The 19935-nt window shown below is 37.4% G+C and overlaps 1 protein-coding gene and 1 long non-coding RNA gene across 7 annotated transcripts in view; one reads left to right on the top strand and one right to left on the bottom strand.

The window, feature by feature from the left end:
- The window catches only part of LOC136853484 (thiosulfate:glutathione sulfurtransferase-like), a 37896-nt gene extending 27952 nt beyond the window's left edge, over positions 1–9944 (top strand). For all 5 annotated transcript variants that reach the window (XM_067129096.1, XM_067129095.1, XM_067129099.1 and 2 more), the window contains 2 exons: positions 3981–4143; positions 7758–9944. In XM_067129096.1, the coding sequence (XP_066985197.1) occupies positions 3981–4143; positions 7758–7890 (296 nt within the window). In that variant the 3' untranslated portion in view covers positions 7891–9944. The remainder of the gene's footprint in view (positions 1–3980; positions 4144–7757) is intronic.
- Positions 4141–19935, bottom strand: part of LOC136853486 (uncharacterized) — a 95860-nt gene continuing 80065 nt past the window's right edge. Inside the window, exons 5-6 of one of the 2 annotated variants that reach the window (XR_010857477.1) lie at positions 6501–6827; positions 4141–5985 (exon numbers count right to left, since the gene is read on the bottom strand). This is a non-coding gene — a long non-coding RNA (uncharacterized lncRNA). Of the gene's footprint in view, positions 5986–6147; positions 6828–19935 lie in introns of those variants that run through there. The other variant, XR_010857476.1, reaches the window with a different exon arrangement.

Below are 19935 nucleotides of genomic sequence, written 5' to 3'. Positions count from 1 at the left end.
ATTACGCGGAAGATATGCCATGAATACTGGGTGCAAGTCGGAGGATAGCAAGCGGAAGGGTAAAATGTTTCAAATACTTCCCAGTCGCCTCCCGAACGACCTTGGAAAGACGCCGTGAGTGTTTATCAGATGAAGGATGTCTGGGCATGTAAAAGGAGTAGAGTGAAGCCAATTCTTGGAGGCCAAGAGCATAAACAACACACAGCAAACTTGCAACATGGCTAACATGTTTGTAAAGCAGATGCTCTTGAAAGTCACACATAATGTTCGCTGGATTGGGAGCAGCGAAAAAAAATTTTTAATATAAATTTACTTTGAAAAAGCAAAATTGTTTTCTAAACATGAAAAACTATATAAAGGCTAAAATTTCATCCGATTCCCATGGTAATGATTTATTTCATCGGTTCATATACATTTCCCTATGGTATCATTATCACATCGAGTTACCTTGATATATAATGAAAAAAAATTAATATATTAAAAATAAAATTTGTCAGGATAAATCAGGTATTACCATTCCGTAACACTATATACATTGTTACTTATAGTGTTCTGTTGTTCTGATTAAATCATTACCATACCTCTTGCATTTTCTCTGGTTTCTTTCTTGTAAGTAATATATATTATATATATAGTGTGTAGATATAAAATCAATGAAACATGAAATTTATGCTGTAAAGACAAGCATGCACTTAAGAAAGTGAGGGAGTTTTAGTGGTTGGACAGCAAGATAGAGAGAGCCAGAATACAAATGAGATGAAGCACAAGGAACTTAAGGTGAAACTGGGAGAAAATTTAGCAGTTACTTTAGAAGTAATTATTAGAGAAGCTGGACAGCAAGATAGACTAAAAGCAGCAATGAATAAATAAATGAATATATATGTGTGTGTGTGTGTGTATGAGAGAGAGAGAGAGAGAGAGAGAGAGAGAGAGAGAGAGAGAGAGAGAGAGAGAGAGAGAGAGAGAGAGAGAGAGAGAATGTCCTAAATTGAAAGCTGAGGTCTGTGTGGGAGCATTTCCTTACTAGTCACAAATACGTTTAGCAAATAGGCTTGGCAACACAAATAGTGTTAAAGAACAACTGTGTCCTTATTAACAGTGAATGCCTGCAAGTGCTTTTTATGCCCTTCTCAGCCAGATCTTGGATTCACGAATGCCTTTGTAGCTCTTCCTATAACTACATAATCATGAGTTAACCTAATTCTCTGTCTATTTCTTTTGAATTAATTTTAACTATGTTGCTATAAAATTCCTTGGTAATAAACAAACATGAGCATATTAGCCTTGTCAGGTGCCTCACTTGAGTGTGCATATTGATTACGTTGTTATTCCTAGCACAAAGTTGTGAGGTACCTCAGAATTACCACATCAGCACAGCAGTCCATCATACGTGTGCTGCTCTGTGTAAAAGATAAAGATTAGGCTTATACAGTACTTAACACAAAGGACTAAAGGTTGCTTCACCACCTTGTAGTAAGGAGATATGAACAATGCAAATGGCACAGGAAGAGGCACAGTACAAGGAAATCCTTGTCCTTGCCGTAAGTTTATAAGGCAGGAATTGTGCTGGGTCTTACTGTATTACTACTACTACACACACACACACACACACACACACACACACACACACACACACACACACACACACACACACACACACACACACACACACACGAGGAGGTACAGTGATGCCAACAAGAGTGTAGCACATTGTAGACTTTAGCAAGTAAAGGTTCTTTGCAGAAACCCTTCAGCCTCAGCTGTTTTGCTCTCTGCCTAATACTTTCCATTTGTTTTCTTTGGTGTGTTTGCACTCAACCTTATAACTTCATCATCTTAACATTGCCCTAAATTTCACATATCAGTGCAAGAAGAAATCTTTTTGGCAAGTTTTTGATCTCATTAACATACTTTCAAATGCGTTAATGAATAAAAAATTGTTGAGGATCAAAGGAGTCATAATATGGACCCAGTGTTATGTTATCAAGGTCAAAGAAAAATCAGTTCTGGCCAGAAAGGCAAGAATTCTATAAAATAATTTTTGCACTGAGGCTGCTTATTTAGGATTACACAAAAGCTGCTTAGGATCAGAGGGTATGTCATGATCCTGAAACATGGTTATTTGGGAATTAAAAGACTACTGGATGGTAGAAGGAAAATCATATCCAAACCATAACTTTACTATAGTAATTTGTACTGGCATTTAAAACAAAAATTGCCTAGGATCATTGGATGTCATTACCTTAAATCTTATGGGTATGGTTTAGGTCTTGTAGTTAGAAAAAGGAATTGTGATATCTTGGCCATATAACTTTTAAATTTCACGAGGATGCATGGATTTCACCCGTAGCATTTTCTGTACGCAAAGGGACTTTCGTACTCGCAGAAAAGTTAACAGATAGATTGAGCATATGCAGATGTTCTCTGTTGTACAATTCACAACTCCAAAGAAATGCCTTTTTTTAAGTGGCCTTATAATTTGCACTAGTATATCATAAAGTTCTACCTTACAGTTGTAGGCTATATGTATGTATTTTGTAGGCTCAAGCTGAAAAGAAAACGCAAATAGTTAATACCTTGAGTGTTCTTTGAAATTTAAATATTTTTACGTTTTTCCTGGCGATTTAGTTTGAAATATTCTCTGTGAGACAGGTAGCAGCAATTTAGGGTAATTTAGCCTTGTGATTCTGACTTCGTGGGTCCAGGAAAACATAAAAAAGAGGAAAACAAAGGGGGAATTTCATATGAGCATAAGGCTCTTCCACTAAAGGGAGATATTACGTAAACACGTGGGCAAACTTAAAGGAGTGTATTTACATAAATGACATTAGTGCGGGAAAGAGGAATGCAAGTAGATTATTGATCCTGGAGGGGATTCCTGCGGGATGAATGAAACTGGGGGATTCCAGACACAGTCCAAGAAGCTTCCATGATATAGGGTCCCTCTGAAATGAGAGATATGCACATTATACGCCAGTAATGTAAATAGACAAAAGAATAATGAACATTCGAAGATGCACTGAGGGTACCAAGGGACTTCGATGAATTAATGATAGCTTAGCACTGCCGACACTCGAGGAGCACGGACATTTGACAAGAGATTCGGTAATTACTGGGTCTCAAATTAAGTAAATGTTATGAGACAAAAGCATGACTGAATGGAGGTCTTCCAGAGCACTTTACCGTAAAGGCAGATTTGGTTCCAGCGCAGAAAGCGGTCCATGGATGACTTTGCGATTTCCGAGGCAAGTCCTTCCTCTTGTTAGGTGCGGGGCTTCACGAAAAGGGCAATGCGTGGGAATTTTTTAGGCATCAGGCAGGTCAACGGTGGAGCGAACACGTGGCTCACGGTCGAAGGGCACGAGGAGAAAGTATACTTTGGAAAGGGCCACGTGGTTAGCTAAGGGCACTGCCAGGGGCATGTGGCTTGGTCCTTACTCCATCCTATCCAGCGCACGTGTGAGAGCGAGGCCTCGTGGTTTGTCGCTTTTATCCCCTCCTATGGGGCAGGGTCACATCCAATCAAATAGGTAGTTGAGTCATGTTCAGCAGATGCCCGCAGGGGGGTTTTGCCTGTAAGAAAACAACCAGACAGATTTACTTTTGCCTCGGAAAGGAATTACCTACCTAAAGTGAGTGGTCTTCAATCCGTTTTAACCTCTTGTATTCTGACCGTGGGAAATAACGAAATATCGATCGGCCAACAGTAAATGAAAAAAAAAAAAAAAAAAAAAAAAAAAAGGAAAAAGGGGGAAGCAATTTGCTAGTGAGTTCTTGCTAATTATGATATGTATAATACCCACTTATAACAAAGAATAAATTCAGAAAATGTTTGTAAGTGTTCTGTGCAGTATTTATGAAGCTTAATTTTTGCTCATCTGTGCCCCATTTTAAATCTACCTCTGGAGGCTGTTAGTTTTATTTTTATAGAACAGTTCTTATTAACTATGCAACTAATATCAATGTTTCTTGCTCTCCAGTATGCAAAGTGAAGGTGGCTCTGCAACTGTCAGAAGAAGAATGGGCCCGTGAATTCTGCATGGAGAAGCCATGTAAACTGGACCGCAACCTGGTGTTCTATGCCAGAGGCCCAAATGCCTCAAGTGCTGCTGTTGAGATTGCTCATCGATTGGGCTTCAAAAAGTTAGTATGAAATATTTCTTATTTTTCTGCATGTACTCGGTCATATTCCTGTATTTTATTCCAAAGTGGATACCTATATAATGATTTTGTCTGGGGATACAAGGTTAGTGCAAAAATTTAGTTTGTAAGTGGAAGAATTAGTTATAAATTGTTACATACAATACTGGAATCGTATAAATTCTTTAATTTCACTCATTGTGGTATGATGACATTAATGAGTTTATATAAGGAACAAACCTCATTTTACTAATGCATAGCACTTTGTGTGTTACTATTAGACAAGGTCTGAAGTCTATTTGGAAGAAGATGAGCTAATACAGCTCTAGTTGAGCATTCCACTACTAGTTGGAAGTGCCCTCTATGTACAGTATATAGTTATTGCTAAACTCTGCTCACTAAGACAGGATAGCACATGGTTATTCTAGGGCTCCTTTAGATTTAAACTTTTCTCCATATTTGTATTTTCATGTAACATATTTTATTTTCATTTTAGCAGCAATACTGTTGAGAGTTAGTGCCTAGTGAGGAAGATTACTCATGTTGTAAGTTGTTATTCATGGAACTAGTAAATGTGATGTCTTGTGAGTGTCTTTGTTACTTAATCAAGTACTGTACTATGGTAAAGTTAGGTATACAGTATCTGACTATTTTTACGACACTGAATAAAGTTGTATGGATGTTTGGTAGGTTTATTAGGCTATTAAAACAATAGGTAATTGGGAAGTCTTTTATTCTTCATTTATTTGTAACAAGTGAATGCTTTCCTAGCATATTTATATTTGTTTTTATGCTTTGTGGTCCCAGGTATGAAGTGTTATTGCCCTAAAACTGAAGGTACCAAACTTGTAATGCTTGGTCCCTTGTCTGCCTTAAGTTGATTCATTGTATTGTCCAAGAGGTGCATCAAAGCATAAACAAAACCATGCTAGTTTTCAGTTTTCACTCTGTTCCTGAAGTGAAATTCATTACCTGTATATGGGTTTGAAAAATTCTGACTCCCAAATTCATAGATGTCCCTAGGGGTGTAATTTTACTTTAATCTGCATCTTTTCCAGATATGATAAAGACATATACAACTCCATTGCAGACGGTTCCTGATTGAACAAATTTAAATACTTGATACATGTATATTCAGGGTTTCTGTAATTCATTACAACTACCAAATACCCTATTTGAAATGGCAAAATTTGACTAATTTTCAATGTTGACGCACCAGCTGGTGTTTCAATTACTGCCACTAGTGGAACTTAGGAAAACTTGCAATCATTGTTATATAAAGAAGCCTTAGCACAGAAACGTAGGACTGACAGCCGAACACCTAGAGGACTATTAACATGGTTTAAGGGTTGACTTGTAGATGGGCTGGAAGTTTGTGTGGACAAACAGCCATTATGGACAAAGACAAGCAGTAGGTGACAGAAACATGCTGCTTGCAGTAATTCTCAACAATATCCTGTAGATAGAATAAACCAGCCATAAAGCCAACTAACCAATCATAGAAAAATCTGTACTTCACATTCCAAAAAACAACTGTTGGTTCTGTTAAAATAGACACTACCACACGTTTAACTGTTTGTACAGAATTGAGATTCAAAGGGAAAGTTCACTGAAATCAAGATTTCATATTACTGTCTCATTCTGTTTCTGAAGTCCCTCATTCTTAAAAACCCTTTTCTTGTTCTTGACACTGGTGGTTGTCCAGGTTTGTAGACATTCCTCCAAATACAAGGATCATCTGTGTCAGGCCAGCCACATTGCACTTATATCATCATTGATCCTAATCACTGTACAGAATATTGCAGTCATGATACAAAAAATAAAAGTGGCATGGCTGACATGTGGCTGCAAATACAAAAAAATTTATTGTAAGTGATTCTCTTATATGATTAACAATACAGTACCTCATGGGAGTATCAGGATACTGCAGTATCAGAGCACATTTAAAATATGCCAGAATTTTACCATGAGATTTCATTTTAAAATCAATAAAGCCTTTGCTGAAAGTGAATAAGTGACGTTATTGTAATAGTAATTATCAAAATCACATTGCAGAGATAAGTTACTTAGATGCCTAGTGGTTTCCTACATCATCTCAAAAGAAATTTAAAGGAAAACATTTGTTGGATACCACAACTTTGCAGTTACCTAGCCCTAATAATTAACAAAATGTGCATAATTCATTATTAGGTATATGATGCACCCTCTCATGCATTGTGTACTTAGGCATGAATGTAAAGAATAAAATTTTGGAGGTCCCTCATGGGTAATTTAGTTTCTCTTAAGAGAAAAGTTCCTGGTGGCAGACAAGATGTTTAAATATTAGTTGGTCACAAAAGGATTCTCAGTAGCTTACTTACCTCAACAGTTAGATTATGAGGAACATATATTGGAGGAGAGAAGAGCACTACTTTCTTCAGATTTGCCTCTTTTAATGATTGCGACTTGCAGTAATTTGGAGCCCATTTTGGAAACTTATAGAGAATCAGGAAAGTCATCCTTACAGCAGAAACAATTTTAGTGGCTTGGGACTGTTACCAGTAGAGGACACCCTGGTGGTTGTTTGTAGCTATCATACGGGACAATTCAAAAGTAGTACCCTACATAAGGGCTAGGCAGAAGATCATAATCAGTATAAAATATAGCCCAAGAAGGAAAAATGTAATTTCATATCTCCACAGCTCATCCTGAAATATGCAAACAACTCAGAAAATGGTGGAAGTATCACCACAGCCAGTATGCAACTTCTCTGAACAAAAAGCTGACTGAGTATTATTCACATTCCCATCCTCAAGCATGGAAGGCATAGGCACTCATTAGAATCTTAATCAGGATTTCAAGCATCAAGAGTTTATACTTAGACATGGTACTTGCCCAATCATGTGGTTCCCAGGAGGGGAAAAGTGTATTGGCTCTAGCTGTAAGGGCAGTGTGTGTGTTGGAGATGTTAGTCAGTCTTTGTCTCATCTAATCTGATCGGTACCACTAATCATCTCTCCAGACTTTCATTAGGACCAATGGTGTTGATAGGGGTTCTCAGTTTTAGAATACTTAATTAGTAGTTCAGTCTGCAGTTTAACCTTCTTGCTCAAGGTATCATGAAACTGCCTGTAGAAAACACCCTTTAGGTGGCCAGGCCATGCATGGTACTGTAAATCTTTTGGAATCCTCAGGTTCATATGACCAACATTTTATATCTCTAATTGTGCAAGTACTAGGGCCATTACAGCTCCCACCTCCTATAAACTGCAGAACTTCCCCATTTAAAACAAGAGGATTATTTGTGAATGTACCAATATGAAAATTTTGTATTTGCCCATTTGAAAAACACCTTTAATTTTACTGACAGTTACAGCTATCCTCCCAACCTCTGTAATAAGCAGCCTTTTGTAGCTTGAGGTTGCTGAAGTTTAGATGGCCCAAGAAATCTAAAGGTAGGTTGTTACAAAAACCAGTTAGTACCTGTAATGGAGTACTGCTTTCAGCAAGGGGATTTATCTCCTGTGGTTCTAGATATGCACATGTAAAGTAAGGCTTTATTTTTCCAGTTTGGAAATTGTGTAAAATTTATTTCTCTATATTTTTATAAATATTAGTTTTACTATTTTCCTTTCCAGATCACGTCATTACATAGGTGGATGGGAAGAGTACTGCCGTATGACAGGGCAGCCTATTAAAAAGATCCATGATGATGCTTTTGGCACCAATGGAAATTTCTTTCAAGATCGGTTTGATCAATACTTTCTGTAAGGGAGAGCTGACACTCCAGCACTGCACTCCCTCTCTTAAGAATTTTGAGATCTTACTACTGTTAACATGCTTCCTCAAAAAGTTACTATTGTGAATAACATTTCCTAAAGTCATATCAGTTTATGCATTATTGTCATCATATTGCATACTTTTATTTTTATATGGATTCATCTTGCAACACTTGTCTTGATTTTTCATACCCAAGAATTGGTTTGACTTTAGGAATTAATTTCATGAGAGGATCTTTTTGTAAAACTACAACTGGAGGAAGATCAGGATTGGTCAAAGAAGTCATCACCCATTTTGTAAGTGGAAGGTGAGCATATAAATACATTTGATAAAGTCTTCAGCTCTTAGGATTTAAAATGATAGAAGCAGCAATGTGCAAAAGGTCCTACATATTTTTCATAGTAGTGTAGCTCGGTATATCTTAGCACATAACTTGATAGTTCAGAAGGATTTCTCTTTCCATCTAAACAGTTTTAGCTTCTGAGAAACTTGATGTTCAAGTTATTTTGGTGTGTTTGATTCATGAGAGGTTAAAAAAAATTCTATATGATAGTGTTAAGCTGATTCATTGGTAACATTTCTGCCTTTATTTTAGAGAGATTTTCCAAAAGTTCATTTTGTATCACAGTGCATTATTCTTTCATATTTTTGTCGTTGATTAATATTAAAATTTTATTTTATATATCTGCATTTTGCTAATGCTCATTTCTTGGAAGGATTGCTTTCTGACTGCTTTTTATCGTTCATGTATGAACGAAGGCAACACATATCCTTCTTAATTTAATGTTATTTCCAGTAATATGAAGTCGTCATGATGGGTTTCTTACTATTTTTTCGACTGCTTATAAACCAAAATTTTACGAAAATTGGAAATTCAAATTGAGTTCTCTGTAAATATTTCCAGTTTTGTTATTAATGAACATGTTACATGTTATTGTAGTAGGATCCTTAATTGTTGCACAATGAAATAATAAAAAGGCTTTGTAAGAATCTGATCATGAATTTTAGAGGACTTAAGGAATGGTGTGGAGAGATGTAATGCACAAGGCACAGTTTGCACAGTATTTGTTCTCCAGCGATGGATATTTGTACGAGAGTATTGAAAGGGATGGTTTGAAGTGATCAAAGTGATTAATGATTGAGTAATTTTAAAGGATACTGAATGTAGTTTGGCCAAGCAATTACTACATGGCCAGTATGGATTAAAGAGATTTGAGATAAGGTATGTTGGCTTCATAGAACATGAGATTGGTATGTGGAATTTTTGGATATATACATGAGATTTGGTGTAGTAAAACAAAGCTGGATATGTATGTAAAAAAAAAAAGATTGTCATTAGTAAGGAAAGTCCTCTGAACATTACATGATCATTTACCTATCTTTCACAAAGACAAGGCATCCTGCAAACTCTGTCAAGAACTATGAATACAGCATAAAAATCACAATACATTTGCATGTGACTGTTGGTTGCATTATATCTTCTTATAGGGAATTGGGTTGCCTTGTCTTTTTCAGCCTGTGTGATTCAAAAGTTGATAGGATTTAGTAACCATTCAAAAGTGCTTTTCTGATGAGTCACTTACATATTGTCCCCAGATTAAGAATCACTTATAGGACATGTCAGTGACTGATCAATTGGGTACTAAGAGTGATACCACTGAAGGCTTTGATACTTGCATTATGCTTGTTATTTGTTTTGAGCATAATGTAGGCTTTGATGCTTTTCAGGCAAGAGAGGCCGAGATAACAGTTTCTCTTTCCAATTGTTATGGGAGGGACTTTCATCTTGGATATTTTTGGAGTGATAAATTTGGTACTTTTTTCCTAAGACCATGACTTTCCAGGATAATAGGTTGTGAATGTTGATTGTGTTATAAGCTGTCAGGTACCAAGAAGTCATGGTATTGGGGACAAGCACCTTTATTTTGTTTTGTTACTTGGTTGCTAATGACCTGTTGATGGATGACTTCTTTGTAAACCACTTGTTGCAGTTCTTATATTTGAACTGTATTTCATCAATAACAAAATTACAGTGCAATAAGTTACAGATGTATGATTGTATTCCTGTTACTTGTTATGGTAGACTTTGTCAACAGTTGAAAGTGATTTGGACCTAATAGATTAAGGCAGACATTTACAATTCACTATTTTCTTGTGTACTCTGCAGCATTTTTTACAGAACTCTTTTTCCATTATGAATGTTATGTAATTCATTGATCTAATATTAATGTCTATTTCAATAATGGTATTAAAATTAAAAGTAAACATATTTGCTGTAGGAATTTTTAAAAGGCTAAGTGAGACCAGTCACAATAAACTTAAGCTTTTCCAAAGAATATATCTGTAAATTAAGGTTGAAAATTGTAGCAAGAAAAGTTATATTAGCCAGGCATCCAGGTGGGAAAAAGTAAAGGTAACTCTTCAAGTGAAAGCAATTAAAGCAAATGAAGAGATGCTGTTAAGAACTTCTGTGCAGTCTACAGAGTACGTGTTTCATGATATACAGTACTGTAATGTTATGATAACCCCAAAAGTCAGACATGTTGCCCCACAGAAAGTGCTATGCTCTAAAATCTGATAGCAACACCAGGGGAGTAGCAAGAAAATAGTCCTGGTTGTTCTGAGCTCATTTCATCTACTGTAAATTGAGAATGGAGCTGAACTGAAGACAGCCTGACAGATCACGTGAAAGCCTCAAACATGTATCCACTTGAGTGTTATCGAGAGATCTTGTATAGGATTCAGTGAATAGTAAAGCAAGGTGTCTCTACTACTTACAATGTTTCAAGGAGAAAACTGACCAGGCAGCTAAGGAAACACAAACACTGGTATTGGTTCCTCTAAAGAATCCTTGACAGAGAAAGAGTTGGTAAAGAGACTATTAGTTGCAGCATAATCAAAAGGTTTATGGTATTGGTGAAGAGAATGGGCACAAAGACTAAAATATCAGTTAAACAGGTGAATCAGATAAGTGGAGCTGTAACTTTGCCTATGCTTCTCAAGTACCAAAATAATAATGTAGGTGTGAAGGCTAGATCCCTGGAATGGAGTCTGTAAGCTCAAGAGGGTCATTTGTCTTCCAGACACCATACCATTATCCATGCAGAGGCACGTCCCCCTGACCAAGAACGATCAAAGCTGATGTGGGATGGAATGGAATGGAATATGAAATTTAGGCTTGAAGCCAAGCACTGGAATCTGAGGGATTATTCAGCAGTATAATGAATTTGGTTTGAGATGAATAGTCATGGCAATGAATTTATGAATTAAATAAAATTGATTTTAAAATTATGGTAAAAATTAACATTTGGCAAAAACTGTTATTCCCCACAAAAAAAATTATAACTGCATTTAGCATATGCATATAACCTTTAAAGTCTAAAAAAGTAAAAAAAAATTTAAAAATATCCATAAACATACTCATATACACAACTGCAAAAGTTTATATACTACACTTGGCAACATACCAAGAGGTCAATATTAATTTCATTATAGAGGTTAAAATGTCGCTAAGGAATGCAACTGTTATTAACAACTACAGGACCAAGCAGTTCTGCTATATCCCTGCCCACTAACCCATGTCTTTGCCATGCTGCAGAACACTTATGGCAATGTAATAACATGTTCCACAGCAAGAGGAGAGTTCCACTGTATACAGACTAGTGCAGTTTCCCCCTCTAAAAGGAATCTGTGGTTCAATTGGGTATGACCAGTTCGAAGATGACATAAAATAATTTCTACCCTACAGTTTTGTTGGAATCCAGATGGCTAATGTTCAATACTTTGCCTGATCTTCCTGTACTTTTTATTGTTGTCTAGAAAGGGGAAGACCAATGCGCTTGCCATTTTTTTTGATACATGATCGAACAGTCCATTTCATATCAGTAGCGGGAATATGGTGGAAATAGAATGTCATCTTTAGTAATGACATCTCTTGCTTCATGGTCAGCAAGTTCATTACCTAAAATGCTTACTTGGGCAGGGACCCAGCAAAAATGGATTAATTTGAATTTGGAAGCAAGCCCATACAACCATTCTTGAACATACAGTATTAAATAATTGGATGTTTAGGGTTATATTGCTTAATGGCCATGAAGCCATGAGTGCACTATAGGAATCTGAGTATATGGTGAAAGTATTACCCTGTAGAGTAGAAACAATCTCAAGAGATTTGGCTAATGCAGTTAATTCTGCTGTAAAAACAGAGGCAATAATTACATAGTCTGCCCACATATGAGCTATTACCATGAACAACAGCACAACCAATGCCACGTGATGTCTTTGATCCATCAGTGAATAGTTTAACAGAACCCAAATGTATTTGGTCATGATCAAGAAAACAAGCCTTCACTTCCTGGACATTAACTGATTTTTTAACAGCACCTTTTTGACAGACCAATGGTTCTGGAGTCAACCATGGAGACAACTTAGATCAACGAGTTGCTTTAATTTTTGGTTTTTAATGGGCACATTGTCAACTGCAGCATTAATTCTTACATGAAAAGGCTTGGATGCTCTAACATTTGCAAATTGATGTGCACTGTTTTGGTTGAAAATGGATGCTGCAGGGTTTTCCAGGTAACCTCTTAATTTGATCAAATACCTGTCCCAGTTCCTCTTGGCTTAACTAGAGGGAGCTCTTCAGTGTCAGTATATAAGCTTTCAACTGGTGATGTCTTAAATGCACCATAGCATATTCTTAGACCAGCATGATGAACTACATCCAACTCCTTAAGTTTGCTCGCCCTTGCTGAAGAGTAGACTTTGCAACCATACTCAAGCTTGGATTTACATAACTTGTTATATAACCATAAAAGTGACATCATATCAGCACCCCAGTTAAAACCTGAGACTGCTTTCAAAATGTTAGGGGATTTTTTTACCTTAATTTTCAAGGAGTCGATATGACTAGCCCATGTTAGATTCTTATAAAAAATCACCCCTAAAAACTTCACCTCCTCCTCATATGCCCCCTCAATTTGGGACCACCTTGACATGGTGAAGGGGCTCTTGAACCCCAGGAATCTGTTCCTGGGTTTGAGTCCAAGAGTCCCATATACTATTATATTTTTCTTTGAATTAATTTTTGTGGAATTTTCTGTTTTTGCTAAAATTTATTGGATCTGATAAACAGGAAAAGATATCATAACTGGGATTGGGTTTATGCCTGAAGCTAAATACTGGGAATGTGATAGGACCATTAGCTGCCCGATAATGTTCGGACCCAAGAGATATCAGGCGGAACTGTTCTTTAGGGCTGGACCACGGATTCCAGGGGGACCCGGTTCTAGGGATAGGACTCACGGCATTCTATCTGGTTTGCCCCTAACACGATTAGAGTGGGGATGATAGTATTCTCATAATACCTTCAGTCCTAGCAAGCGGGTTTGGCTTACACTTGGGCCACTATAATCATGTTGTGCCATCCTGTGAGGTAGGGTAGGCACTTGGACATTTGGGAGTCAGTTCTCACTTGTGCCACTGGTGGAAGAATAATCCCCATGAAAGGCTGATATCTTTTCAACGTTTTCAGGTTTATTATTATTATTTTTTTTTACTCCTCTCAAATCTTTATATCTAGCATTTATAAGGATTTTCGTACCTCTGGACCCTCTGATGGTGCTTTTCTGGCACAGATGACGACCTCTGCACCCACCTTGGAGACTGAAATTTCTCCAAATGTTGATGACTTCTCAAAAAATAAATTGACAAAAAGCAGTAATAAAAAATATCCTGACTCCCCTCCTGACTTCTCCCCTGAACCCTCTGGCCATGCTTCATTGATGATGACTTCCAGCAAGGACATTCTTCTCTAAGAAATCTTCATCCAAAATTAAATCCTCAACACAGCCAGGTTGTGTGAAAAATTTGAGAATACTCCATATCACAGACTTACCAGTCTGTTGTGATTATGAAATGATCTCAACAATTCTGAAATCATTTGGAACTGTTTTAGAAATCAGGATGAACTTTATTGATACTGAATCTAAATGGTTAGTGTGGGTTACCTTTAGTAACCATGATGAGGCTCTAAAGGCTTGTAGTATGATAAGTGCCATACAAATAGGTCAAGCTACAGTATGAGGAGCCTTAACAAAGTTCCCAAAGACATGGACGTTTATGTGTCATCTAAATGGGCTCAGGATAAACCAGAGGAAAACCAGAATGCAGAAGTAAGGACTCTTAAACCTCCTCTGTGGGAGGTAGCTTCAGCCAAGGAGGAAAATTATAACTACTGTAAATTTTGCAGGTGTCTTCAGAAAAAGGTGGGAGGAATAAAGAGCAGTGATATTTCTCGTTTTGGGAAGAACCCCGTTCTTATTCATACCAAATCCACAACCCAAGCATATATGCTGACCTTGTTGACATAAAAAATTATGAAATGATTACAAAGATCAAGCCCCACTTAAGCTTTAGTTATGGGAGAGGAGTACTATTTGATAAAGACCTTTATGACACGACAGAAGAAGAAATTCTAGAAATGAGTCCCACTTCAGTTTGTTGAGAGAAAAAGGCAGCTATTGCCAACATGATCATTTTACCTTTGTAGACTCTGAAGTACCTTCCCATGTCATATTTGAAAATGAAAGGGTACGAGTACGTTCTTTCCAGCAAAGACCAATGCAGTGCTATCATTGCTTTTAAGTTTGGCCACCCATCAAAAAACTCCATAAATACTAAAATTTGTATAAACTGCTCTGGTGTCCATCATGATGAAGAATGTAATAGAAAAGCAAAATGTGTTAATAGTCAACTGGAACATAAATCCAATAAAAAAATTGTGAAATTTACAAATTTGAACTGTCTGCACTAAATAAAGCCAATGCAGAGCATATAAGTATCGGTTTTGCAAAAAGACAATTAGGACAACAACTTAGGAGCTATGCTCAAGTTCTTAAGCCACAACCCCTATCTATCACTAGGGGTGCAGTGGCAGCACCCTCTAAAGTAGCAGATGCATCAACCCCTGTGGTAGTGGCCCAGCCATCTGGGTCAGGTGCTTGGCCTGTTGAGGCTAGAGCACAAGCCTCCGAGAGGATAAGTTGTCACTTAACCCAACCACCTTGGAATTGTCTTGAGCAGAGTCTCTGCCTGATTTAATGGAGACTGAGGAGCAAAAGCACCAAAAGAGGAGACGTTCCCCTCATCCTTTCCTCCAATTAAACTTGCATCACTTAGTAATAGACACGAAGTACTAAGCTCGATGCAAGAACCCCAGCCTGAATTTAAACAAATTGACAAGAGTAAATCAACAGATAGTAAACCAAACCTGTCAAGACTAGTCCTTTCCAAATCATCTCTTGACAATACTAATAAACAAAAGACAGTAAATGAGAAGGCTCCATTCAAAGGGCCTTCCACCAAGCCCAAAAAATAGTTTTCACATCAATACTACAATGGAACTGTAGAGGTCTTCAGGATCAAAGTGAAGAGCTGAAGATATTGCTCCATGACCATAGCCCAGGTATTGTGTGTCTCCAGGAAACTAAGCTTGGAAGGACACAAAAAATCCTGGTTTAAATTACAGCATATATAATTCTCCACCACCAATTGGGGATAGAGTTAAGGGAGGTGCAGCAATTACTGTATTGCGCATAAGTCGTTGCAACACTCCTTGCTATCAATTAATACTCGTCTCCAAGCTGTAGCAGTAACTTTCATTTTAGACAAGCAAATTACAGTTTGCTCCATCTATCTTCCTCCTGAATTGGATTTCACTTATAATGATATTCATTTACTGATCAATCAGCTTCCTACTCCATATGGGGTGGGAACATGACAGATGCCAAGGGTAGGATGTTGGAGGGTATTATGGATGATCATAATATCACTATACTCAATAACAGAGCCATGACTTACCATAACATATACTCCAATACTTATTCGGCTATCGTTCGAGCTTTTGCTCATCTAGTGTTCACATTGACTATGAATAATCAGGAAATGAATATCCAAATGGGAGTGACCACTTCCCAATTCATATAAAAACAGTTAAGAATCAGCCCTCTGAGCCACCTCCCAAATGGAAGGTAGATGAAGCAGACTGGAAGAAATTTAGTGAGTCTGTTCTCATGGACAAGAATGTAAAATCATTTCAATCCATCTCGGAGGCATATAATTACTTCAATGACACCACTATCAACGGTGCAATTACTTCTATTCCAACAACAAAGGGAAGTCCTCTAGACCAGCAGTTCCTTAGTGGAACAAAACCTGCAGTAGTATGAGAAAGATTATTAGAAAATACTACAAAAATATAAGAGGAGTGGAACTGCCCACGCCAAAGTTATTTACCAACGTCCTGTGGCCAAGCAAAATAAATATTTTAAAAAAAGCAAAAAAAGAGAGTCATGGATGTACTAAATTAATGGCATTAGCTCAAAAACAACATCCAAAATGATCTGGAAGAAAATTAAAAAACTAAATGGCAAGTTTGTCCCTGAACCTCTGCCTACCCTTAAATGGTGACCTAATCACCCAACCAGAGAGGGTTGCAGAAAAATTAAGGGAACATTTCTCAAGAACGTTAAGTAGTGAGAACTATTCTCTAGAATTCCAAGACATTTTTTACACTGCAGGAATTCAAAGACGCCTTGCAGAATACCAAACCATCAGCCCCAGGTGAAGATAAAATACTGTATGAAATGCAGAAACATCTCCCAGAAAAGTCAAAAAAATTTCTTTTAGATAAAATAAATGAAATCTGGGAAACTGGTATTATTCCTAAGAGCTAGAAACTATCATTAATCCTCCCTATGAAGAAACCAAACAAGGATCCTGCTTTACCCAGCAGCTACAGACCAATAGCTCTCACCAGTTGTGTTTGTAAGCTGATGGAAAAGATGATTAACACCAGACTTGTATGGCACTTAGAAACAAATAAATTGCTTTCTCCATTCCAGTTTGGCTTTAGGAAAACTAGATCTACTTTAGATCTCTTGCTCAGGTTCTCAAACCAAATACAACAAGGTTTTGCTAAACAGAGCCAAACAATAGGAGTTTTCTTTGATTTGGAAAAGGCATATTACCCCACATGGTGTTATGGTATTATAAAAAAGTTGTATATGATGGGCAATAAAGGAAAAATTATCTGATTTATAAATTAATTTTTATCAGAAAGATATATAAAGGTAAGAGTTGAGAATCATGTATCACAACCTTTCTTACAAGAAGAGGGAGTTCCTCAGAGTAGTGTTCTAAGTGTCACCCTCTTTGCTATTGCCATTAATGGAGTATTAGAAAAGATATCATCACCAGTAAAAGACTCTTTATTTTTAGATGATTTGGCTCTGTACTGCACAGGATATGATGCAGCATCTACTAGCAGGCTCATGCAAAGAGCCATCAATAAAGTAAGCAAGTGGGCTAATGAGCAAGGATTTTGATTTTCCAGAATCTAAAACTGTCGCTGTTCGGTTCTGCAGACGCTGAACTAAGGAAACCATTCCAACTCTTACTTTAAATGGAATTATTTTACTTTACTCTACTGAAGTAAAATTTTTAAGAATGGTCTTTGATGAAAAGCTCACTTAGAATAATCATACTGACCAGTTAATAGTGAAAGTGAAAAGATCACTAAATATTTTAAAAGTAGTATCTAATTTTAATTAAGGTGCTGATAAGAAATTGTTAAGGTTTTATAATGCAGTATGTTTATCTAAGTTAGACTATGGCTGCAAAGTATACTCTTCTGCTTCAAAGACTAAACTTAAGGAATTGGACGCTGTGCATAATATGGGGCTAAGGATCTGCACTGGAGCTTTTAGAATTTCACCCATTGAAAGTATTTATGTAGACTCCCATCAGCTACCACTGGACTTAAGGAGGCATGAGCTAGGTCTGAGACATGCCATGCGGCTGAAAAGCTCGAAGGAGAATCCTTCTTTTGAGATCTAAAAAGTGTGATTCAAGTCTTTTTGGATCTAGATCTTCAATACCATTTCAAATCAAGACAGCTGGGTGAACTGGAGGATGAAAGCATAAAAATGCAGAAGATCCTACAAGTAAAACATCCTGCTATTCCTCCATGGTTTATTCTGCAATAGATACCAGAGAAAAAAGCTGGGGTTACTACCCAGAGCGAGCTCCCAAGAAATGGAGTCGTGTATGGTAAAGGTGAGATTGTCACAATCACGGGACCCTGCCCTATAAAGATTCCCAATGCCAAAGGTCCCAACGAGAGAGGTGTCGACAAGCCCATGCACTACTCTGGACTGTACACAAGGCAATAAGATTCCATGTTAGCACCCACCCACTAGAATGATGTTTACCATGGAGGAAGAATGAAAAACAGGTGGGTCAAGACACGGGCCTCCCAGAAATAGATTTTTCCTTTGTCAAAATCCTTTTTCTGGATCGGGTCCCGTGTCACCCGGTGAAATAATAACAGAGAAATAAATATCATTCTTATGCTATTAAAGACAATGAACTGCTTGTAAGTGAATAACTGAGGCAGTGAAGGGGAAAGTGAAATCGGAAAGGGAACCAGAGAGAGGGACCGTAGGGGAAAATCTAAAGATTTCAAACAGTGACGTTTGAAAACTAGGGAGAATTCCACCCTGAACATTGGTAAGGTCAGAAATTCATGTAATGATGTAAGTGGCCACTGCTCTAATATCATGAGCTTGGAATTGAACCTGAATAGGCTTGTTTAAGAAAATACAAAACTTGCTGCCTAATAGCAGACACAATGACAGGAAAATCTATACTGACGGATCAAAATCGGAAGATGGAGTAGGATGTGCAGTGGTGTGTGAGGGGGGAATCATATATAAAAAAGTTATCAGACTCCTCATCCATATTCACTGCTGAAGCATCAGCCATAGTTGATGCTTTAAATCTCGCATCTGATAAGAAATTTAAATCTTCAGTAATATATATAGTGACTCAAGGAGTGTTTTAGAAGCCCTAAAGAAGTTTAACCCTATCCATCCCTTAATTCAAAAGGCTCAGGAATGGCTTTTTTAACTTTCTGTTCACCACAAATCAGTAAAGTTTTGTCAGATTCCTGGACACACTGGTCTAGAAGGGAATGAACTGGCTGATAGTAAAGCAAAGGATGCTGCAAGATGTGATTTCTTAGCTAATAAGGTGCCACATTTGGATATGCATCCAGTTATCGGACGATACATTCATACAAAATGGCAGCAGAGATGGACTTCCCCCATTTTATCCACAAATAGGAAGTTCAGAAACATTAGAAAAAGTATTGATTTTTGGAGTTAGGGTTTTAATTGTAACAGAAAATTTGAGATCATCCTAACACAGCTTAGGATTGGCCATACCCGCTTCACTCATAGCTATATTTTAGAGGGAGCCAACGCCCCAATCTGTGCTCACTGTGGTGGTCAGCTATCTGTTGAGCACATGCTGGTGCTCTGTCCTAAATTTAATTGCCTTACGGCAAAGTACTTACTAACTGGGAAGACTACTTTAGAAATTTTAAATGATGATGTTGAGGTAGATAATCTTATGGGTTATCTGAAAGAATCTGGTTATTTTAATGAGATATGATTTCAGTACATACAGTATTTAATAAAGATTTTAGTCATATTTATTTTTCTGGATCGGGTCCCGTGTCAGCCGGTGAAAAAGTCCATTCAGCACTTATTTCTAGGTAATTCCGTTGCTAGATACCAGAGAAAGCTAAATGAAATGCTGGAGTTACTACCCCCAGAGCGAGCTCCATTAGATGGAGTCGTGTATGGAAAAGGGTGAACTATAAAAACACGGAACCTTATCCTATAGAGATCCCAAAGTCAAAAGTCCCACAGAGAGGTGCCATTACAAACCCATGCACCACTCATGGACAGTACACAAATCACCGCTAGCTGCATTCCATTTCAGCAAGCACCCACGGTCACACGTGTTTTTCGTTGTGCTTTTTATCTTGTGCTTATTTGCATCATTATGGCATCCTCGCAAGGTCTTTCTTCGTCAAAGTTGAGTACCAGTGTTTCGTTTTTTTATTTGAGGCGATTGAGGCTCCTTATTTCCTTTAGTCTAGTAATTAAGGGAATTTATAACGCCTGATCT

The sequence above is a fragment of the Macrobrachium rosenbergii genome, chromosome 27, assembly GCF_040412425.1.
Source record: "Macrobrachium rosenbergii isolate ZJJX-2024 chromosome 27, ASM4041242v1, whole genome shotgun sequence".
NCBI lineage: Eukaryota > Metazoa > Arthropoda > Malacostraca > Decapoda > Palaemonidae > Macrobrachium > Macrobrachium rosenbergii.
The sequence above is the reverse complement of the archived record's forward strand: the minus strand, read 5'-3'. Positions and strand labels throughout refer to the sequence as shown.